General features: G+C 33.6%; 1 protein-coding gene across 1 annotated transcript in view; it reads right to left on the reverse strand.

The window, feature by feature from the left end:
* LOC106466360 overlaps positions 1 to 25,229 on the reverse strand; it is a 79,938-nt gene that overhangs the window by 9,718 nt on the left and 44,991 nt on the right. Inside the window, exons 6-11 of the mRNA XM_022394349.1 lie at positions 24,559 to 24,668; positions 22,476 to 22,593; positions 20,748 to 20,955; positions 20,375 to 20,523; positions 18,835 to 18,999; positions 6,865 to 6,956 (exon numbers count right to left, since the gene is read on the reverse strand). Coding sequence (XP_022250057.1) covers positions 6,865 to 6,956; positions 18,835 to 18,999; positions 20,375 to 20,523; positions 20,748 to 20,955; positions 22,476 to 22,593; positions 24,559 to 24,668 — 842 coding nt within the window. The remainder of the gene's footprint in view (positions 1 to 6,864; positions 6,957 to 18,834; positions 19,000 to 20,374; positions 20,524 to 20,747; positions 20,956 to 22,475; positions 22,594 to 24,558; positions 24,669 to 25,229) is intronic.

Consider the following 25,229-nt stretch of genomic DNA (forward strand, 5'->3'; position numbering starts at 1 on the left):
TAGAGGGAAGGCAGCTAGTCATCACCACCCACTGCCAACTCTTGAGCTACTCTTTTACCAATTAATAGTGGGCTTAACCGTCACATTATAAGGCCCCCATGACTGAAAGGACGAGCATGTTTGGTGCGACGGGGATTCGAACCCGTGACCTGCAAATTGTGAGTCGAGTGCCCTAACCACTTGGCCATGCCAGACCTCTCCCCACTGCAAACCGGTGTTTCCATCTTCTGCCAAAACTAGAAGTGATAGGTGGGTAGAATGAAATAGAGGTAGTAACATGCGTCATGAGAGTAGGGAGGTGACGCATGATGATTTGCATAAGAGATGCAGTGGAATTAGTCAATTTCAATGGAGGGGAGATAGAAGGTTGGTGCCATGCATAAAAAGGTTTTGCATATAGAGGGTAGCACTGAACATGAATAGCTATTTATGTGAGTGAGAGTAAGTACCTATCGGAAATACATTTTCAGTGTCGGAAAAGTATAACTTTTAAGTGAATAAAGATAACTTTTTAATTTATTTTTACAATGTGTTTGGTCTCTTTTTTCAATCAAGTCAGAACCAGAAGCATTTCCTGCCATTGCTCTTGTTATTTGCAGTATTCTAATCTCTAAGGTACTAAAGTGGTGCACCTGAGAATACCACATTAAGATAAATCCTGCCAATGGACAATAAACAAATAGATTAACTCATCATATATTTGATGTTTTGCTGGGCAAGGTTAACAGTTATTTAACGAAGTTGGAAGAGAGTACTTGCTACTTGACGCTCATTGACTCTCCTACAATCAAACATTTCAATAAAAAATATTTGATGAGACTTTAGCTAGCATTTGAGATGGTTAAGATTTGTAATGCCAGGATAACAAAACAAGTGACACAATTATTCTTTTTAAATCAAGATAGAATGGTGGTGGATGCAGTTGATCATCTGATAGACAAACCACAGTGACAGTTAAAATATAGTCACCTTCTATTAAGAGTTAAATTATGACCATGTGTTTGTCACAGGTCACCATGTATAAGGTAGTGATACAAGAATTTGAGAATATGTAGATTCTAAGCCTAGAGTCTAGATAATCCTCCACTGTGGCATCTGAATCTTAACTTTTATCTTAAATGTAATGAACGATAAATTGAAGACTGAATTATGATTGTGAAATGGAATTGTCTATAAGTTGATGATTTGAATACATCTGTGAGATGCTGAACCAACCTGAATGGAAGGATCAGCTGGAAGATGCCCCCAACTAGCACATGGTAAAACAAAGTCAAGCCATTTAGTGTTGCCAAAAGCTAAACTAATGATTTTCACAGCTATCTGGCGTGGAATTGTCCCCAAGGCAACAGGGGTCATCTGACAGAAAGTGGTTTTGGATAAAGACAAGTCATTTTTGAAATCAGGAGTGGTTTTTGGAAAGAACATCAAGATGGGGGTCTGTGTGGCCAATTATAGTGGTCAAGTAAATTTGATATATTGTGATAAGTATCAGTGAAAGGAGGTGTTACTCGTAGAATCATCATAGCCAACTTATATTTCCTGATGGTGTTTTTGGCTGGGTTATTTTGCAAAAGCAGAAAGAAAGTATGTAATACATGACCAGGAAGGTTATTATTACGGGCATAAATCTCCAGTGTGAACTTATGCAGTATCCATGACTAAGAAGCCTAAATGCAATTGAACTGCAAGAAAGACAACAGGATATCAAACTCTATAGTTGATTTCTGAGTTTGGATAAATAAGAGATCTGCAATGGAACTGGGCTATATTCTTGTAATAAACGAATGTGGTGTGACTATGCAGCAGGTTTTAGCTCATACAGTGATAGAAGGAGCAAGAAAGTGTTATCTGAAAGATATGGACTCTGTGACTACTCTGTGTAGCCCAGTGACTAAAGCAAGATGAAAACAATAACTGAAATGATTCCTGTTCATCTGCAACTATTTGCAAAAGGCTGTAAGGTCAACAAATACGTAATGCAAGTAGTGGATCTCCTAGATGAATATGTTAATGTGTCTGAAGAATCAAAGGGTAATCTGGATAGAATCTGCATTCAACAAAACATGCCATAAAGGTCTCCTCACACGCTGCTCTGGACCAGCAGGTATCAAGTAACTGAATGACATCATTTGAGTAATGGCTGCCTTTACCAATATCATTGACCCAAATGAGTTCAAAGTGATCCCCTTCAAACATTGCAATTCTACATTAGAGTCTCAAGAAATGAATGATAAACTTTAAGTCTGTTGTTTTGTTGTAGAACACCTCTTAAATTTGTTCCATAAAACATTAAGAACTTTAAGAGATTCTTTGCAATAAGAAAATAAAATTCAACTGTATTATATATTTTTGAGTTCCCGAACAAACGACAATGAAAAATGTGTTTAATATAATATAATATTAATAATAATATCATATGGTTTGAAGTTCTTTAATGTAAAACTAATGTTTGATGAAAGTTTTGTTTGTTTTGTTAATTATGCACAAAGCTACACAAGGGCTATCTGTGCTCTGCCCACCACGGGTATCGAAACCCGGTTTCTAGCGTTGTAAGTCCGCAGACATACCGCTGTGCCACTGGGGGGCATTTGATGAAAGTAAATAATAAATTACTTAGACTCAGTGTGGAGCAAACTGGTATTACAATTGACTTAAGAGTCACGAACAACAGGTAAAGTTTGAATAGAGTCATATATATTATGCAGCTAACTCCTCAAAAATGGCAGAACCCACTGTCTTGACCAATAGATAGGGCATCAAAACTTTTTCACTATGCATATTACAAGTACTTAGTCAGGCCTGAAGCAATCCCCGATTAAGTTATCTATGTTGGAATATCCTACTAAGGTAAGGGGTTCATTTTAGAGAGTGGTATATGTAAGATCAGCAGAGGGTTGTCCTCGCTGTCACAGAAAATGATTTGAAAGAGTCATTTGTAATGTGAATAGATGCAGTTGTTCCCCAAAATTAAATCCTTTGTAGTTCATGTAAAGACACAATTAAAACATTGGTCATGATTTCATCTTTGCAACAAGTCCTCTTCAATCTAGGTAAGTTTTTCTGAAACTGAAGGCTGAAACAGCATATGTGAATGACCATATCACGAAATGAACCTCAGTATATGCACCACTAGACACTATTACTAAGATGGTAGCCCATGAAGACTAGGTTTGGCTCTTGTAGTACCATATTGTTACAAGACAGTCACTTGATTGAGCTGGGTTAGTCATTATATAGTACTTAGATAACTTGATGTTCTGACATAGGAGTCATGGAAAGACAATTTACCATTGAGACAGAGTACAAAACTGGTACTGTATAAGTACTAAATAGCCATTCCATTTCGGTTGAACTTGCCCTTACTCAATGCTGACACAATTTGTTCTGTAAATTAATAAATTTTGCCCTCTAACTCCAAGATAAAGCATGTGAACAAGTTAAAATTTCATCTAATAGATGAATTATTAGAAAACTGCCTGGATCATCATCCTGCAGAAGAGAAGGTTTTCAGCAACTATGATGAAGACTTGGAGGAAATAAACAAACAATTTTTATCTTTGGAGGTGAACAACGTCAATTTTTGGGAGGAGAGTTGATATCCTATCTTAATAGTATGGCCAGAAGGTTAAATACATGCAGGGTCCTTTTAGAGGGGAAATTGACTTTGTCTCCACGGGTAGCTCATCACATCAAGTGAGTACCTATCAAAAGTCTACACTAAATATAGTGACCTCAGGGAGACTAACGATGAGAATGGAGAAATAGCAGGTAGAGACCAGGAATAAGTGATTGGGTACCATGGCACTGGGTTCATTAAATTAATTATTATCATTAACATTACATTTGAAAGCATTGGACAATTGAAAGGGTCTGGCCAGGCAAGAGAAGCTGACAAAGAAATAACTACCTAATCTATGTATATTGGGTAAAACGACTGAGGTTTATATAACTAAACAAAGACAACAATTGAAAGTTAAGACTAATAGTAAGCTGTGAAAGCATAACAATACATGAAAGGTCATCACTATCATGCTCTGCTTCAGGTAGCAATTGTAAAAGAAAGAAGAACAGGAGAAAGAAAAAGTGTAATAAATTGTTTATCACTTTCAATTTTCTGTGTTATAGTTTAGTATATTGCAGCTGGTCAACAGAATAAGACTAAAAAAATCACTATGATGAGCTGCTGAATAGCTGTTACAGCTGTAGTGGAGGAAATGATTACAAAGGCCAGCAATAAAGAAAAGCTATCGTCAGTAGTGAATCTGGATACCCCAATCTCATTACCATCTGTTTGTGTAGCTAAACGAGCAAAAGTTCATCAGCATTTATGATTGACAAAAAGTCATCTTCCTCAATTCATCTTGCATACTGTGAAAAAGCAAGGATTGCTTATCTAAGCCTCTCTTGTGATTTAAGCCCTACAGAACTATATTGACCAAGGAGTCAATAAAGAAAAAACAACAACCAGAAGCTCAGGTAAGACCTCGTTTTAACATGGGTGCTACTATAGGACCTGTTAATCCTATAAAACTGATTTAGTTTCCAGTCTCCTCTCATCAGAAGTGCCTGGGCTGATATTCCAGAGGTCAAGTCAAAAGGTACCTGACTCAAAAGTGAATGTATGCTAGCACACACATCTTTACTGAGGAGAAAACTCTTTGTTTTTGGCGAATCCTAGATTCCGAAGACAAAAGTGGCTCAGAAAATGGCGAATGAGTGAGTTAATTAGGCAGAATCAATCTCCCAATTCATCAAGATGCTTTTGAAATACAATTATATAAAGTGACTTTTACAGATAGAATTTGTGGACATATATTCTCTATTTATTAATGTACTTAGAGATGGAAGATAATGGGCGGAAGTGTTTCAGTAACTGAAGACAAAATTATAGAATTGTTAAAGCATGCATAGGAAAATGTTTTCTTTTCTCCTAATATTATATGAAAAAGGAATGTGTTGGTTTCTCAAGTAAATATTGTGGAATGTGTTGGTTTTCCAAGTAAACATTGTGGAATGTGGACAATTTTCTGAACGAGTAACCAAGCAATGTGTGTTATTAAGACTATGTTTTACTGCAGACGCTTTTTGTAACATTTTTCTCAATTAGTCCACTTTGGATTTCAAAACAGAGGTGTGTACAAATAGTATTTTACATCATGTGTTTGCTAAAAACAAAACAAAAAAACAATGCTCAGGAAGACTTTCGTTTAATGTCAGAACTCGACAGCTGAGCTCGACTTGTAGCAGCCAGAAGTATATTTGAAATGTTATTTGTATGTAATACAAATAACATAAAGCAGTAGTGTAAAGCGCCTCAGCTGGCAAAGCAACGAGGTTTTAAGATCTAACAACTATGACGAAATCACGCTTTACCACAATGCTTTTTCTTCACATTTCTCTTTATCAATCTTTTATGGATTTTTAATCTTTTAAACTTATCGTGTTTTTGCTACGGAATAGGCAAATCGGTTCTTCCCATGCAATCATAAGAAGGGTGTTTTTTTTTTTTTTGAAAAGTGTAGAAGTGCTGTTAGAGGCAAACCGTTAGCATGCTCTGTGTAAATTAATTGACTAACCCTGAAGAACGAATAAGTATGGGATTCCCATGATTACAAGTTCAATCTTGGTACATCTCGATCAAAATGCAAAAAAGGTTGAGATTGTCATGGAGCAGTGGCTTCCAAACTGTGTATTGTCATAGAGCAGTGGCTTCCAAACTGTGTATTGTCATAGAGCAGTGGCTTCCAAACTGTGTATTGTCATAGAGCAGTGGCTTCCAAACTGTGTATTGTCATAGAGCAGTGGCTTCCAAACTGTGTATTGTCATGGAGCAGTGGCTTCCAAACTGTGTATTGTCATAGAGCAGTGGCTTCCAAACTGTGTATTGTCATAGAGCAGTGGCTTCCAAACTGTGTGTTGTCATAGAGCAGTGGCTTCCAAACTGTGTGTATTACGACAAGTTGCTAGGGGTGTTGCGAGAGTTTCACCAAACGAAGAATAATTAAGAACATAAAAAACTGTACAAGTTAATATTGAATGTGGCAGCAGGTGTAACACGCAAATAAAGGTAAGTGGGTTAGGGTGTCCTGAGTGAAAAAAGTTTGGAAACCATTGCCGTAGAGTATGATACTAAGACCACGAGAGCTCATGCATCATCTTTAAATGTTTGGTTGTGTATTTATTTATAAATATTTTGCAGTGACATTACATTTCTTAGAGTCTCATCAGAAGCTTTTTCTTTTGATAATCATTTTCCAAGCTCACTGGTGGTCACTATTTGTAGCATGTATGTAGTTTAAAAGTAAAATATTTGCCTTATATCGTATTAACATAAAGAACATAGCGCAAGTTAAACGACAATTTTGTACAGACAAACTACATTAACTAATAACCTTAGAAGTTTCTACCTTTTCACGAGTCAACTTTCACCTCAATTACAGGGAACCTAGATGTGTCAGGTAATTACCAGTGCACACCATAGTCATTACTCAATATAAAAAGTAGCCTACCCTAAAATGACCGCTTAGTGGGCTTTCCAATGACCATAACCCTTGTGACTCACTTTAGCTTCTGAAAATGATCGAATCTTTTTTTTTGCACTACTTACTTTACTAATAGTTATTATGAGTGGAGTATTTCTGAGTTTTAACTAATGTGTGAAATATTTGCAATCACAGAAACAAAACAATAATCCAATTATTGATGATGTAAAATGAAATAAAAAGTAATTTTTCATTCATTTGTATGTTATTATTTTTCAACTAAAAGTTGTATATATCTTGTAAATCATGAAAGCAACACTGTGACACATAACAGCACATACACAGTGTGTCTCATCTAGTTAGATTTTTGTGTCATACTCACGAAACACTGGTATCCTTTAATGTCCTGGCGAATTGTATAAGTGAAGAGGACGCCATTTTCTTCCCAGTTTCCAATGCAACGATAAACACGTTCTGTATGAAAAACAAAACTTGTTTTTTAAAGTAATAATGCCTTACCAATGGTGTATATGTAACTCTCATTACACTACCGCCCATTCACACAAAAACTGACAATCAACAAAATGAAATACAAACATAAAACGATTTGTAACTAGATGAAGCGATGGCGTGAGATTCTATAGAGTGAAGTATAACATCAATTATTATACAATTTAAGTGTATGTTTGTTGTTAAGCACAAAGCTATACAATGGGCCTACAACTCGATTTTTAGAGTTATAAGCTCTCAGACTTACAGCTGAGCCATAGGGGAGCACGATTTACGTCGAGTATTTTTATGTCAAACTGTTATAGATGTAACAAATATAAGTAATAGACATTATGCTCACGGGTACCATTAAAGTAATTTATATTGGTATTTGGTACATATTTAGTCACGACTTCCTTGGTGAATCATGAATTAGCAACAGTCCTATGTGAAGTTTGATACCAGTTTATATACGTGCGGTGGTTTTTTCATCTAGTATGAGTCATGGGCAACAGTCGTATATCAAATTTAAAACCAGTTAATATACACGAGATGTGTGTATCTAGTAAGAGTTATAGAACACGGCCCTATATGAAGTTTGATACCAGTTTCTACAAGTGTGACGTGTTTATCTGGCATGAGTTATGGGCAACATTTGTATATGAAATTTGATACCAGTTTAAGTACGTGTGATGTGTTTATCTGGTAAGAGTCATGGGTAGCAGTCATATGAAGTTTGATACCAGTTTAAGTACGTGTGATGTGTTTATCTGGTAAGAGTCATGGGTAGCAGTCATATGAAGTTTGATACCAGTTTAAGTACGTGTGATGTGTTTATCTGGTAAGAGTCATGGGTAGCAGTCATATGAAGTTTGATACCAGTTTCTATAAGTGTGACGTGTTTATCTGGCATGAGTTATGGGCAACATGACTTATAGAAACTGGTATCAAACTTCATATGACTGCTACCCATGACTCTTACCAGATAAACACATCACACGTACTTAAACTGGTATCAAATTTCATATACATACATCACACGCACTAAAACTGGTATCAAACTTCATATGACTGCTACCCATGACTCTTACCAGATAAACACATCACACGTACTTAAACTGGTATCAAATTTTATATACAAATGTTGCCCACAACTCATGCCAGATAAACACGTCATTTTATCTGGTAAGAGTCATGGGTAGCAGTCATATGAAGCTGAACGTTTAAAAAAGCATCACGTTCTTAGTAAGTAGAGACAATACAAAAGAATAAAGTTAGATTTGTGAACGTTTAAAAGTATTACATTCTTAGTAAATAGAGACAATACAAAACAATAATATATGTTCGTGTATAAGTAAACATTAGTTTCTTAGTAAGGAAATACAAAATAATAAAACGAGATTCGTAAAGTTTAAGTAAATATTAGGTTCTTTGTAAAGAAATACAAAATAATAAAATGCGTTTTTTAACATTTAAGAAGAGACTGGAATATTATTAAGTAGAGAAAATAATAAATAGCGTTTTTTAACCATTAAAAACATTAGAATCGTAGAGAACATGGAAAATAAAGTAAAATCTAACTATATTATTTTGTATTGTCTCTACTTACTTAGAACGTGATGCTTTTTTAAACGTTCACAAATCTAACTATATTATTTTGTATTGTCTCTACTTACTAAGAACGTGATGCTTTTTTAAACGTTCACAAATCTAACTATATTATTTTGTATTGTCTCTACTTACTAAGAACGTGATGCTTTTTTAAACGTTCACAAATCTAACTATATTATTTTGTATTGTCTCTGCTTACTAAGAACGTGATGCTTTTTTAAACGTTCACAAATCTAACTATTATTTTATATGCTCTACTCATTATGTATCTACTGTCAGCGTTGGGGCAGTATTAGTAGCATTAGTACTATATTACTTATTACTCGTTGCTTAAAATAAAAGTAATAATAATACTATTACATGTTAGTTGCTTGTTTATTTGTTTGTTTTAGAACAAAGCAAGATTGGGCTATCTGCTAAGTCCAGCGCAGGGAATCGAACCCAGGGCACCATATTAGTTGCATAAAATATGTAGTTATAATAATCGTTTAATTAATATTTGTTACAATTGTTTCATTTTAAATTAGTTGACACTGTATTACAGCAATAGAAAGATCTGTGAATGTTAATCATGTTTACAAACAAAATATCCTATATTTGATACTCAGAAATTGTCAATTAGACTCTATAACACATTCACATACAAATATGCAACACTGACTTAAGTCACATACCACCCACACTATATTAGACTCTATAACACATTCACATTAAACAAATATGTAACACTGACTTAAGTCACATACTACACTATTCAAATGTACTTTGCTTCTTGTGCATAACGTTATGCTTTTGCATCATCTTCTAAACTCTCAAACTAATTCCAACATTTTGACCTTGAAATGCAATTTTTGTCGTTCTATTAATTTTTCAACTACATCCAAAGTGATAAACCGAAACACGAAACAGCGAATACGAAATACTTTTTTTGGCGTTATGTAGCGATTCGCTGAACGAGTCAGGTAATATTATTGAATATTGTAATTGTTTGTTTGTTATTAAACACAAAGCTACAAAATGGGTTATCTGTGCTCTCCCTGCCACTGGTATCGAAACCCGATTTTTAGCATTATAACATTACAATAGAAAGGAAAGTTTGGTAGTACTAAAGGACATTACGGTTTAATAAATGAATACAAATAACTTGTTATTTTTAGATTTAAAGTAACTATTATTAAAAGTATCACGCTAGATTATCCCTCATTTTTATATTAATCTCATTACTGTAATTAATTACCTCAATACTCCTTAAGTGTTAACGATCATTTCATTGTTTTGTATTTTCTCTACTTACTAAGAAAGTGGTTAGATTTTCATGCTTGAAACCCGAGCATTAGCCACGATCAACAGTCGTATATGAAGTTTGATACCAGTTTATATACATGCGGTGTGTTTATTTAATATGAATCATGAGTAATTTCTAAAGTGATTTTCACAGTTTGTATTGTAACAACAGAAATGACGAAGAAATTGAACCAACAAAGGAAGTTCAGTGGAGTTAGACTGTGCGATTGTTAGTTTAGCCATAGCAATAAAAGAGAGAATTATTTATAGCTCTAGATACAACTGTGGTAGCCCATGGAGTAACGTAAGTGAATTTATCACCGATTGTATTGTAATAACAGAAGAGAGAAGAAATAATTAGTTTTGTTATGTGGTTGTATCTGAATCAGTCTGTGTGGACTTTTGAAGAAAAGAAAGAATTATTTAAAGCTTTAGATTCAACTGCGGTAACCAATAGTGTAAGGAATTTTCTTTGTACATACATTTAACTCGATATGAATATATTATTTTAAAACAAATGGATTTTGTGCTGTCCGTTTATTGTTGAAATTTATCACCAACAAATCACAGACACTTAGTGTATATAATCCCGAGGCTTCTATAAAATCTGACAGGTGTATTTACCTTGTATGAATCACGGGCAAAAGTCGTATATGAAATCTGATACCAGTTTATACACATGTGCTGTGTTTATCTTGTATGAGTCATGGGCAATAGTCCTTCGCGAAGTTTATATATAAATTTATGTACTTGTGGTTTGTTTATCTAGTGCGAGTCATGGGAAACAGTCCTATACGAAGTTTTTAAAATAAGTTTATATACGTGTAGTGTGTTTATCCGGTAATAATCGTATATGAAATTTGATACCAGTTTATATACGTGTGTTGTGCTATCTAGTTTGAGTCATAGGCGATAGTCCTCTGATATTTTATACAAATTTATGTACTTGTGGGGTGCTTATCTCGTAAGAGCCATGGGCGACAATCCTATAGGAAGTGTGATACTAGTTTGTATCCGTGCAGTGTGTTTATCTAGCTGATATGAGCCATAGAAATTATAGAAAATATTTAGTGAAATCGTTACTTCTTAACAAAGGATGCGACGCCTGAGCGATTGTAAAAAGCATGACGTTGGTAGAAAAGGCAGTGGGTCTTTTTTGTGAAAAGATATTTAATAGTAGTGTCACTGCGGCTTGATGTTGTGTTAGAAATACAACAGAAGAATCATCGCTTTTATTTTTGATACGTTGTTGTTTATTTTTCCAATTATCCTTGCTTCGTGATGTATCAGATTTTATCGTCTTTTAAAGAAATAACAAGAAGTTTTAGATGTACAACAGACTAACACAATGACTTTGATTTATAAATCGTTTAATATACGGCCTAAAATTAGCATCTACTTTAAAAACTTGACACATTTTTACGGCCTCAATCAATAGATGTTGACATCTTCAACTAAATTTTAACTTCAACCCCTCCACCATCAAATCGGCTATTCAGTAGCATTTGGTCGTGAAATTAATATTCGACGACTAAGTAAACACAACTAGAATATATATATATATATATAGTTTACTGAATGGTGCACCATGTGGTTGGCTTATATGGTGCACCGAATGCTAATCTATTTCTCTGTAACAAGAAGTTTCGCATTAACTACCGTGGTTTTAAACTATAAACCTTTATCGAATGGCGCAACGTTTGATTTACCGAATACAAAACCATTCAGCAACAATAAACTTAGCACTAAACTGTAATTTATCAATTCATTGTTTATAATTTAATCCGTAGCTCAATTTTTTTGGAAGGTTTCTTTCATTATTTGCAAATGAGGATTTTAAAAATCCAACTGGAATCGAGAAGCAAACTTAAACTTTTAACTATAATACAAAGTTCGTTTAGTTTTACCGAATGCGAAATCGTTCAGTAAAAACAAACTTTGTACTCCATGATTTTTTTTATTTATCACGTGACACTCGTCAAACTAAAAGACTTTTTAGTATTAGTTCAGGTTTTCCTTAATTCAGCAATAATCAAATTTGTTTTATTTCTTTGTTTTTTCAACTCAAAGCTACACAATGGGCTATCTGTGCTGTGCCCGCCACGCGTATCGAAACCCAGGTTTTACCGTTATAAGCCTTCATATTTACCGCTGAGCCACTGGAGGGCCAATAATCAAGAAACAGTTTGATCTAGTTGTGTGGAGAAACCGTGCGGTAAAAAAGGAAAGCAATCTCTCAGTTATGTTACATTCTATGTTGTTAAGCCTTTCCCGACCTGTTAAGTGTTTATTCTCTAATCACTCACCGATAAGACTTAAAACAGACCTAACATGCAGACCTGTTGAGTCTGATGTATTTCCCAGTCACTTCAACTCTTTCAGCACGGGCTTAGTCCCTGACCTCGTAAACATTTTGTGCTTGTTATAGTTTTCATGCTATAACTTTTAAATTAGTAAGCGTGCCTTAATGAAATTTGGCAGACTATCAGTAAACATTACAATGCTTTCATACGCAAAATATCATTTTTTTTATTAAGTCTTAAGGTTTGTTAATCTATGTTTTTCTCATGCCTTTTATTTTTTTCTTTTCGCATGTTGCCTATCCAACATGCAAAGTAATTTTCATTTTAAGATTAAAAATACTTTTATGCATCAGGAAATGTTCAAATTTCACATGCGAAATCTTTATAACGTCTAGATATTTATTAAAGTTTCTTAAGATAAAAAAACCTTTATATTTTTTCTGTTATTTTCACTAACGAATTCGGTAGATTTGACCGATCTTGTAACCACCATAAAAAATTAGGAAATGAATATAAATTATGCCTTTTTCGTTCTAGAATGGCAACAAATTATAACACGAAAACATAAATAAACATTACAATGCTTTCATACGCAAAATATCAATTTTTGTATTAAGTCTTGAGGTTTGTTAAGCAATGTTTTTCTCATGCCTTTTATTTTTTTCTTTGCGCATGTTCCCTATCCAACATGCAAAGTAATTTTTATTTTAAGATTAAAAATACTTTTTATGTATCAGAAAATTTTAAAAATTTCACATGCAAAATCTTTATAACGTCTAGATAGTTATCAAAGTTTCTTTTAAAAAAACCTTTATATTTTATCTGTTATTTTCACTAACGAATCTCTGTACAGGTTCGGTAGATTTGACCGATCTTGTAACCACAATAAAAAATTAGGAAATAAATATAAATTATGCCTCTTTCATTCTAAAATGACAACAAATTGTAACACGAAAATACAAATGTTTAAACTAAAATATTTGTTTGTTTTTAATTATGCACAAAGCTATACAAGGGCTATATGTGCTCTGCTCACCATGGGTATCGAAACCCGGTTTCTAGCGTTGTAAGTAGACATACTGCTGTGCCACTGGGTTTTTTTAGACTAAATAGCTTAAATCTTATAACATTGTACATTTATATATATTTATTATATTGGCTTTTCATCTGTGCCTGATTAACAATACAGAAGTTATAACTGACCTTTAGTCTTTACAAAGTGACCTGTCTTGGCTGTGTTTTAGTAGACTAGTATTTTGTAAGATATAGTCACATTTAAATTATTATACATTATATATGTCTATATATTATTGTTATTTTGAAATAAGTTCTTAAACTTATTTTTCTTAAAACATAGAACAGTAAATAAAGAAGTAAAGCAAACAGTTATCTCTTACAGTTACGACCTTTGCACTCGGTTGCTGCTTGACATAGGTTGCTAAGCCTTATAAAATTTCGCACGTGGAGGATTGTTTGTTTTGAATTTCGCGCAAAGCTACGCGAAGGCTATCTGCGCTAGCCGTCCCTAATTTAGCAGTGTAAGACTAGAGGGAAGGCAGTTAGTCATCACCACCCACCGCCAACTCTTGGGCTACTCTTTTACCAACGAATAGTGGGATTGACCGTCCCATTATAACGCCCCCACGGCTGAAAAGGCGAGCATGTTTGGTGGGACGGGGATTCGAACCCGCGACCCTCAGATTGCGAGTCGAGTGCCATAACCACCTTGCCATGACGGGCCTTACGTGGAGGATATGAAGCGAAATAATATTTTTTCATGTTTTTATATGGAGTTGAATAACCAAAAATCATAAATTACTACATCGATACCATAGAATTCCTTTATAATTTGTCAAGTTTAGTAACTAAGCTGTATTTCAGTCTAAAAAGATATAAAATTTCGAGCAGACTAAAGACACAACCTACCTCCTTGAAATGATGGTTCGAAAGAACGAGATGGTGTCCTAACACGGGAAAATGGCTGAGAAAGCCACTATGAGGACATTCTGAGCTTTCGACTGGTTATTCGCATGTCATATATTGAAGTAAGTGTATATAAGGGACCGTTTCCGAAAATGGAAAGAGGTGAGCGGGGTCACTGTGTTTGTTTCAATACATGAGTGATATCTCAGCAAATAGAAAAGATATGAGGTTCTTATTTTATATTCTAGCTTTTTAATATCAATAATTTGAGTTCCTAATTTGTACGAAACTATATACTTAGCATTTTGACATCACACACATCTAATTTCAACCAGTGCTGCATTCAACATACCACGTGACACACAAAAATCTATGTTTAACTCTGTTTTTTTATATTTACTTTTAAATTAAGAAATTAAGTCATGTATAATACTCAAACTTGAATTATAATCTACAGTTTGATACCAAACTTACTGACATAAATTCAATAAAATTTTGAATGCGAGTCAACAAACGCGATGACATGGCCTTTGACCCGTGACCCGTCTGGAGATGGTATGTATTTCCCAGTCATTTCAACTGAAGGTGAAAGTCTAAAGTAAGATGGAACTAGTGAAAACAAGACCTTGTTCGACTTCTTAATTATAATTTGCGAACACAAGATCACTGCTGTTATCGTGATATTAAACAGATGAAAGAATCCAAGGAGAGATGTATCGCATATTAATTCTTGCATATTTTATGATAAAAAAAACAACAAAAGACGGAAAAAGGTTGCAAACGTAGTTCAGCAAAACTTCAGTATCGGTAAAACCTGGATATTTATTTGAATTTGTATTCATCATGATTTATAGATGTACGATTTTGTGTTTTTGTTTGTATGATATTAAGTATAAAGCTGCATAGCGGGCTATCTGTACTGTGCCCAACACAGGTTTCGAAACCCGGTTTGTAGTGTTATAAGTCTTCTCAACCACGGGGAGACACAATTTTGTGATTACGATTTCCATTGGTTGTTATTCCATGACGCAAATTTTTATTGAAAAGCTTGCGAGTTGTGACCAGACTTTTGTTTTAAACCCTTTTTTTCTTTGTCTTTCATTTGGTTAACCTTTTATTACTATTTGGTAAAAAATAGTTCGCATCATCCCCCCCCCAGCGTAAAGTATTCTAAAAACAACAACAAAGTAATTAACAAAAATATAATAAATCACATTATTATACTTTTTGCTATATATACTTAACGATACATTTTTAATATTGTAATACGAAGACAAGCGAACAAATATTTAATTATTCTTGATGTTTATGGATGTAACATCCTGAAATAACGAATTTTTATACAATTTTCAAGTAGTATTATTCTCCTGGCTAAAATAAAATAAAACGTGAAGTCATATATGAATTCCGCTAATCTCTACTTTGATGAAAGTTTGGTTTTCTTATCTCTGCCTGCATGACACTTGTTAACCTTAGACGTGTAAATCTATTGACTTACAGTAGAAGTATTTTAAGAGAGTGGTTGCTTCATAGCGTACACTTTAATGACTTCTTAAAGTGAAATTTAGATTAACCAATGAACGGAATATTGTTGACCTTAGATACGTTTTCACTTTTCTTAACGTTGAGAAGGATTGATTTTTCTAAACATGTCGTCATAGGAAGAACAACTGACAGATCCAAAAAAGTTTTTGTGTTAGGATGAAAAACTCTATCTGCTGCAACCAAAATTTCAATTGATTTCGACGGTTTGCCGGAGTGCTCCTTCTATCTGTCTTTCAACTTGTTTGAAGTTCTAGGCAAATCTTTCTCTCTCTCTCTCTCAAAAATGTGCTACAAAGTAACTTCAGTGATGAAATGATTTGAGAATGCAGGCATGAGTTTCACATCACTAATTCTGTGCCATGCAAGAACGTACAAGTTGTAGATTGTAGCTCAATAAGCCTACAAATTTAATCGCTTTACTGGCGGGTAATTGTATTCGTCTCCAATGTTTTGTTTTTTATATAGTATTATGCGGCAATAATAGAAATAAACAAAAACAACAGAAATGTATCCCTGCTTCTTCCTTCTGAATCCGTCCTTGTGAAGGCACTATTGCATATCTCATAAAAATAAATATTTACATCTTTAGTGTCGGGTGTGGCTTGATGACTAAAACCTTCTTGAAAGTTTGAAAAACGATTTGAGCAGTATAAAAAACGTTAGTTACGCTAAAGTAGATAATGACAAATTATTGAATTAACAGTTTGTTAGTCAGTTTGTCTGTTTGTGAAGAAGTACTAGAGTTACGAGAAAGTGTTATATATATATAAGTATTATAAGCCCTCACAATTACCAGGGAGCCCTTCATAGATTATATCGTTCTTAGCAAGTAATTCAAACTGGTGTTTTAACGTCTGTTGTAAACGTATTCTTGTCAGTGAGTTAGTTAAGCCAACTTGTTGAATTTTTAGTCGAAGAAATAAAACGCTTTCGTTAACATTAAGTGGACTAAACTTTGCTATACCTTTTCACCGAATAAATTCAAAAGAGCCCATTTAACAATCGAAACGGTTACAATACTATATGTATTTATGAAACAGTCTATTCTTGTTATGGCTGCACATACGCACTAAAAATTCAAAAGTGGTATAATAGTAAGATTTTAAAGGTTTTCTAACATCAAGACAGCAGGCATCTGATTTTTTCATTCTAGCTACACCTGCATTGTTACATCAAAATGAAACAGAAATAAAATGCCAAGTAAATCTCTTGCCCATAATTGAGAACCTACAATGCTCAGCAATAAGACCGTTTTTAAATGGTCAATTTCAAAAACCCTCACGTGAAAACTATTGAGTTACTTCCGTACGTAAATATAAAAAATTACTGCACGTGAAAGGGTCATACATTCTTGTACAAAACCAAAGAAGCAAAAACAATGATTAGCAGTTAAATATTGCGAATATTCTTCTTTTTTTTATAATTAGGTATTTTTATGAAGATTTAGAAGTATTACAGTTAGTAAATAATGTCTTTCCTCCAAAATATGTTTTAATAGAAACGCTGTAATGAGCTCGAATGGGCTTGCGTTCTCACATCTAATTACGAATATGAAAATCTCAAACATAACTCCAAGTTAATTTCAATTAAGTACAAATTTCATAGAATATCGATTCTTCCTTTTGCCTACTAATTAAAACAAACCTATGCCCTAAATATAACCAATAAAAGTACCTACTAATTAAAACAAACCTATGCCCTAAATATAACCAATAAAGGTACCTAATCCTTGTTACAGTAGAAAGCAAAACGTACGGATGAAAAGTTATAATAAATACTTTTATTGGTTACTTTTAGGGCATAGGTTTGTTTTAATTAGTAGGTACTTTTATTGGTTACTTTTAGGGCATAGGTTTGTGTTAATTATTAAGTACCTTTATTGGTTACTTTTAGGGCATAGGTTTGTGTTAATTATTAAGTACCTTTATTGGTTACTTTTAAGGCATAGCTTTATGTTATTGGCTCACAACCCTTTTACATTATATTCGCTAGAGTGAGTATCAAATAACTTTGTTTTCATTTTTCAGAAAAACTTTCAAAACCCAGTTACCTTGTCAGAGCTTAACGATATAGATAACCAATATTACTAAGTTTTAGATGTTATTACAACTGCTGTAGAATGACATAGAAAGATTAGTGTTTCCATGGAAAAGTTATCATGAAATGAAGCTCATTAGCATCAAAGTATGGCCTTTTAAAATTAACATTCAAGTATGGCCTTTCAAAATTAACATTCAAGTATGGCCTTTTAACATTAACATTCAAGTATGGTCTTTTAACATTAACATTCAAGTGTGATAATGATTGGAGACGGCTTGAATGGGTAATGAAGAAAAACTTTAATATACCTTTTACTTTTACCTGATGATGACAAAACCTTGTCGAAACGTTGTACATTTGCTGTTATGTTAAACTTATATTAAAGTTTTTCTTCATTACCCATTCAAGCCGTCTCCAACCATTATTAGTCTCAAAGTGGGTTCCTCGTCATCGAATTTGAATTCAAATGTGATCATTTAACATTAACATTTAAGTAAGGCCTTGAAACATTAGCATTCAAGTGTGATCTTTAACATTAACATTCAAGTGTGACCTTTTAACATTAACATTCAAGTGTGACCTTTTAACATTAACATTCAAGTGTGACCTTTTAACATTAATATTCAAGCGTGACCTTTTGACATTAACATTCAAGTATGACCTTTTAACACTAACATTCAAGTGTGACCTTTTAACATTAACATTCAAGTGAGACCTTTTAACATTAACATTCAAGTGAGACCTTTTAACATTAACATTCAAGTGTGATCATTTAACATTAGCATTCAAGTATGGTCTTTTAACATTAACATTTAAGTATGTCTTTTTAACATTAACATTCAAGTGTGATTTTTTAACATTAACATTTAAGTATGGCCTTTTAACATTAACATTCAAGTGTGATTTTTTAACATTAACATTTAAGTATGGCCTTTTAACATTAACATTCAAGTGTGATCTTTTAACATTAACATTTAAGTATGGCCTTTTAACATTAACATTCAAGTGTGGCCTTTTTTAAAGGACGCGAATAGTGAATCTTCCTTTTTTTTATCATTATACGTATTGATTATTAATGAAAGTGTTACAACCATAGAGAAATTAACTGTCTCTTCATTCGTTTATCAGTACTTAATGATTGTTATTGAAGTTATTACCTTCATAAATGTGAGATCTGTTTGTGCAGCTGCTAACGGTGTAGAACATGATATCCGGGTTATTACAGTCAGAAGCAACCTTAGCACACAGTCCTGTGTCGCCAGGAACCACACCTGTATAATCACCGGTGATTGGACAAGACGTTACTTCCTTCACGTCAAGCTCTGGCGGAGACAGATACAAATACAGATATTTAAATATACGAATATCTGAATAACAAAACACTATCATAGCTCATAATAATGGTGTTTTTTCCTATACAAACTCTTAGTGTACGGTATCGTGTTCAGTCTTTATGCATCCTCGTGTGGATCATGATATGTTATACAAAAACGTCTTTTCTTAGTTTATTCTTGAGCACAATGCTACCCAATGGGATATCTGTGATGTGCCCACCATGGGCGTCTTCAAGGGGCAACTTGCACCCGTGTAAAATGAGAAACATATTTCCTTTTTTATTCGTTCAGTATATATACATTATGTTGATTTAGATTTTGCCTCCCGGAGAAATTTCTGTGGACGCCCATGATTCCCACGACGGGTATCGAAACCCGATTTTTAGATTTATAAGCCCTCAGACTTAATTCTCAGCCACTGGGGGTGTACAACAGGGTCAGGTAGATAATTTGTTGATTATTTAAATTTTTATTTAAATAGTATGAATATATATTAGTAAAGTAAAACAAAAATCCTGAATTTTATTTCGTTTTTTTTTTTTCAATTACAAAATACAGTAAGAAACAGCATGTGTAGCTACGAAAGTAAAAACATTTTCTGTGGTTTGTTTTTGCTGTGTTTTAAAACAATGGCGAAAACAAAATATAGGACTAATAAGATAATTAAGAAAATTACAGCTATAGTCAACAATATGGCCTGCTGATTAGGGCGCTCGACACGCAATTTGCGGGTCGTGGGATTGAACCCCTTCGCCAAACGTTCTCGACTCTTCAACCGTGAGAATCTTATATATATATAATATGACGATAAATCCCACTTTTCGTTGATAAAGAATAGCCCAAGAGTAGCGGTGGGTAGCGTTCACTAATTGCCTTCCCTTCCCTCTAGACTTTCACTTGAAAATTATGAACGACTAATGCACATATCGTCCCAGTAGCTTTGCACGAAATTCATCAAACAACAGCAACAAATCTAGTCTATTACTTTAAAATTCGGGGCCTGGCATGACCTAGTGGTTAGAGTACTCGACTCGAAATCTGCGGGTCGTAGGTTTGAATCCCGTCATAGAGCAAGTTCGCCCTTTCTGAAGAGGGGCCTTGTAATGCGACGGTCAATTTCACTTTTCTTTGGTAAAGAGTAGCCCAAGAGTTGGGGGTGGATGGTGTTGACTAGCTGCCTTCCCACTAGTAAATCCTTTCTAAATTAGGGATGACTAGCGCAGATGCGAAATTCAAAAGAAGTAAAAATCAAAAATGATGTGTATTTTGTTTTGAGAAAAATAAACAATAAAAGGTGCATTTAAGTCTTCATAACTCAATTCAATCTTCTTAACATAAAGTGTTAAGAGACAGAAATCCTTACTTCCTTGGGTTGTCCATTGTTTCGTCTGAAACTGTTGCTCGTTACAGAGGTCATCAGAAGCACGGTCACTGGATGTAGTTCCATATTGCACTTCTAAGATGTTGTGGCTACGCTTCTGCAGCCAGACACAATTGTAGGAAGATTCTCCACTAATCAAACATAGAAGACTAAAACGTTTAACGAAGGGAAGAGAATGGTAAAGCTCAATGACATACTAAATACAGTAAAATCTTCTTAAGAACACTTGATTCAACAATACATTTCTTGTCTAATAAGTATATCAATCCATTTCATAGTCGCAGACAGATAAGTTGGTCAATAATGCTATAGTTACTTGGAACAACTATGTACGTGAATGTTATGGTAAACTTACCACTGTGTGACTGTGTATACAAGGAATCGATCGTAAGTCGTCTTATTTTCTGTTTTAACACAATTCGTGGTGATCGTCCGAAAGTTAACACCATCTCTGAAGACAAATGTTTTACCCTTCACATCAAGGTGTTCCCATTTTTCCTGGCTCCATTCAGGAAATTTACACTTTGCCTGTTCAACACTGGGTGGCAAGTTCTGCTCACGAACTACAAATGACGTGAAATAACTTGTTAGGTTAAGATGATTCAGATAAAGTTGAAAAGCTAATGTATGCAGTTATCGAAACCACGCATGACTTGTGTTTGTAAAAATGAAACATCAACAAAAGCAAACAAGACAAAAAGTTGAATGAGCGCTATTAGTGGAAAACGCTGTAAGTCCAAAAAGTCTAGAATATTCTCCCTTTACTGTGTGTGTGCTATTCCAAGGTTCAGAATGAGCCAAGCACATTGTTACTTGATCTCTGAAATAACGAGAGCCTTGCGAATCTAGTATTTGGAAGGATATGTGTAGTGATTTGTTACAGGTGAAATAAAAGAGGCAAGACTCGTTGTGGAGATAAACAAAAATGATTTGTCTGCAATTAAAAAGGTTGAAGGAAACATTGATTATCATCTATTTGGACTATTGCGTTGCTGGAATGAGGATAAAATGAATTGACCGAGGTTAAAAGAAATGATTAGCTAAAATATATTTAAAACATAAAGTATATTAAAATAAATTTTATCTTCAGAAATTGGATTGTATTCGAAAGTAACTGAAGGACTGTCGTAGAATTTAATAGATAAATTATAAATACATAAGATCAGCAGATATTAGAAGATATGGAATACAAAGACGAAACTTCTATCACAGTCTTGACCCTTTCAAGATAAAACCTAAACTGATTGAAAACGTCAAACTGCTCTTGCATCCACATTATTTAACTGAACAATCGCAAAATTAGACTTCAAGTATCCAGAGGCATCTTTGCTTTATGTGGCAGCCATTAACTAGTCCCACATACACCAGTGATGTAGTATACAACTATCCCACAAAACAGTAGATAGTCTTCTTGACAAAATCCTACCACAGATAGTAACGCCTACGGTTGAATTAGCACACGACCTCAACCAAATTGAACATGTTTTGAACTACAACTTTACAAAAATTTAAAAGTTTGTATGATATGAAATATATGCTACAGGAAGAGAAGATAAATAGTTTCTATATACTACAGCTGATTAGTGTCTGGCGAAAAGCTTCACCAGATATTTCCTTTGCAACATCTCAACCAAAAATTGGTCCAGTTATGAACGCTATTTTCAAGTTTTGAACAACTCGACTTTCAAGATCTACATATCTACATGTGCCGATGTTTCAGTTTATCAACGTTATATTTTGAAATCTGTGCAATAACTCAGCTAACAGATGTTTGCGCATATAAAAGCTATCTTCAAGTTTTGTACAGCTAAAAAAAAAAAAAAAAAATCAAGTTTTTATTTTACTTATTAAAATGTTTTATTGCCAAAAATACACTTGATTTTAATCTTTGAAATTATTAATGATAAATGTTACAGCGACGTATAAGTAAAATAATAATAGGATAACAGCAAAAGTGCCTTTAAACTTCGTGTTAATTCCTTTCAAAGCGAACTGATTAATTAGTTTTATTTCTAAAGAAAGTTTTGACCTGCCGAAAAGTTCGTTCTAAATTGTAAAGTAATTTTTCAAATACTGAGCTTACCTGGCGAGAGCACGAGCGACTCGTATCCTTCTGCTGAACTATTTAGCTGTGTAATACAAGCTGAATCTGCAGACAAGGAGACAAAAATCTGGCCTGTCTTTGAATCTTGACGGTATAACTGTGAATAAAAAACGTTGAGAAGCACATATATAGTTCGAAGATAGTTAAATTTAAACCCAGTGATTTTAATTTTCAAAATCTATCAATACGACACAAAATATTTGAATTTTGATCGAATTGCTGGTAATAAAGAGTAAGATAGATAGCGTTGATAATTTTTATCCTTTTATTTTCATGTGAATTGTAATAAAAATCCCTCTCTACTACGTATTTTTGACTTCATGCCATATGAACCATTCAATAGCGTAACGCTATTGTTGTTTAGCCCGTAGATACCGATTAGCTGGTCAAATGTCGTCAGAGTTGCTGATGAGGGTGCTGTTTAGTAAGATGATATGTGATCACCGGAAGCACAGCTAAAGTATCAAATAATTATCATCTTTATCGCTAGATGGTTAGTTTTGTATATTGAATTATACGTTGGCCTACTTTACAATAAATTATATGTCTGTGATTCGTAATTTGAATGTTAACATGTTATTGTCTTCAAATCAATATGGACGTTAATTACTTAATTGTTGTGGAAAAGTGTGAGAAATAAAAGGTTCCAGTATAGAGAGTAAGGAAAATATGCGGAATGTGTATTTATTAACAACTACTTTTACACTGTAATCCAGACAACAAATGTGTATTTATTAACAACTACTTTACACTGTAATCCAGACAACAAATGTGTTTGTTGTCTGGATTACAGTCTAAAAGTAGTTGTTAATAAATACACAATTGTTGTCTGGATTACAGTCTAAAAGTAGTTGCTAATAAATAAAAAGTAGTTACTAACAAATATACATTTGTTGTCTGGATTACAGTCTAAAAGTAGTTGCTAATAAATATACATAAAAGTAGTTGCTAATAAATATACATTTGTTGTCTGGATTACAGTCTAAAAGTAGTTGTTAATAAATACACATTTGTTGTCTGGATTACAGTGTAAAAGTAGTTGTTAATAAATACACATTTGTTATCTGGAATACAGTCTAAAAATAGTTGTTAATAAATACACATTTGTTGTCTGGATTACAGTCTAAAAGTAGTTGCTAATAAATATACATTTGTTGTCTGTATCGCAGTGTGACTGTAATCCAGACAACAAATGTGTATTTATTAACAACTATTTTTAGACTGTATTCCAGATAACAAATGTGTATTTATTAACAACTAGTTTTACACTGTAATCCAGACAACAAATTGCCCATGTATACAAGTAACAGGTTTAAAAGCTTTATATTTCCAATCTGACTAGCATGTTTCAGAGATTAGAATCAGTGCATATATAGTTAATATGTAAAGAAATAGAGTATTAACTCTTAGAAGTTAACATGATACCTTACGTTGACGAAATACTCTCATGAGTTCTTAGACTAAAATCACAATTAGCAAGATACTATTTTTCTAGTTAGTTCAACTCGGAACAGAAAAGTTAGATTTACTGATCAGGTTGCTTGTTTAACACTTTAACTCAACAAATAATAAGAAACTCCAAGATACCCATTATTATCTCCATTAACAAATTTTATCAGCGATATAACACAGATATCCTAGTTCGCATTTGGACCAATTATTTTTATTCAAACATTTTAACGACGACATAGACTAAAAGTTTTATTTAGAATGATAAAATGCTTTAAAACGACACATATAATATAGTGTTGAGTATTCTATCCTTATTGTTTATATGTATTAATTTCTTATTGACAGTTCGCTACCGTTTCATCAGCTCATTACTCAAGTGAAAAACTTTTTTTTACTTCGTATAGATAGTGAATGTTTCTGTCAATCTTCTCCTGTACCTAAAATAGATCATGAGTTTTATGTTTATGCAGGCATGCCCTGTTAATAACGTTTTACACATTGCATGAAAGTTTTGTGCATACAAGAATTAACTAAGAAAACTTTTGAAAATTGCGCCAGAAATAGAGTTAACATTCCGTAGCTGATAGAATGTCTCCAAAGTATGCTTTACCCCGCAACGATATTTTGGTCTAGCCTCCGGCTGTGCTCGTAGGTCCATCAGAGCAATATAACGATCCTCATTTGCTCCCTCCCAGTCTCCTAAACACAGAAATCGTACATCTGAAATGAAGAGAAGAAAACGCTAATTAAAACATCATATTTACGAAAGAAAAAACGAAGAAAATTAAACAAAATTTGTTGATAACGAATGTCTCAATTCAAATACTACTGAATACAGTAATCGCAATAATCATTTACATAAACATTTTAACTACAGACAAGCCACAGGGTGGCGCTTATCAATTCAAATTCATACTTGTCGTATATACATGTATTAGTTACAGACAATCCATAGGGTGGCGCTTATCAATTCAAATTCATACTTGCATATACATGTATTAGTTACAGACAAGCCATAGGGTGGCGCTTATCAATTCAAATTCATACTTGTATATACATGTATTAGTTACAGACAAGCCACAGGGTGGCGCTTATCAATTCAAATTCATATTTGTATATACATGTATTAGTTACAGACAAGTCATAGGGTGGCGCTTATCAATTCAAATTCATACTTGCATATACATGTATTAGTTACAGACAAGCCATAGGGTGCGCTTATCAATTCAAATTCATACTTGTATATACATGTATTAGTTACAAACAAGCCACAGGGTGGCG

The sequence above is a fragment of the Limulus polyphemus genome, unplaced genomic scaffold (genome assembly GCF_000517525.1).
Source record: "Limulus polyphemus unplaced genomic scaffold, Limulus_polyphemus-2.1.2 Scaffold2236, whole genome shotgun sequence".
NCBI classification, from domain to species: Eukaryota; Metazoa; Arthropoda; class Merostomata; order Xiphosura; family Limulidae; genus Limulus; species Limulus polyphemus.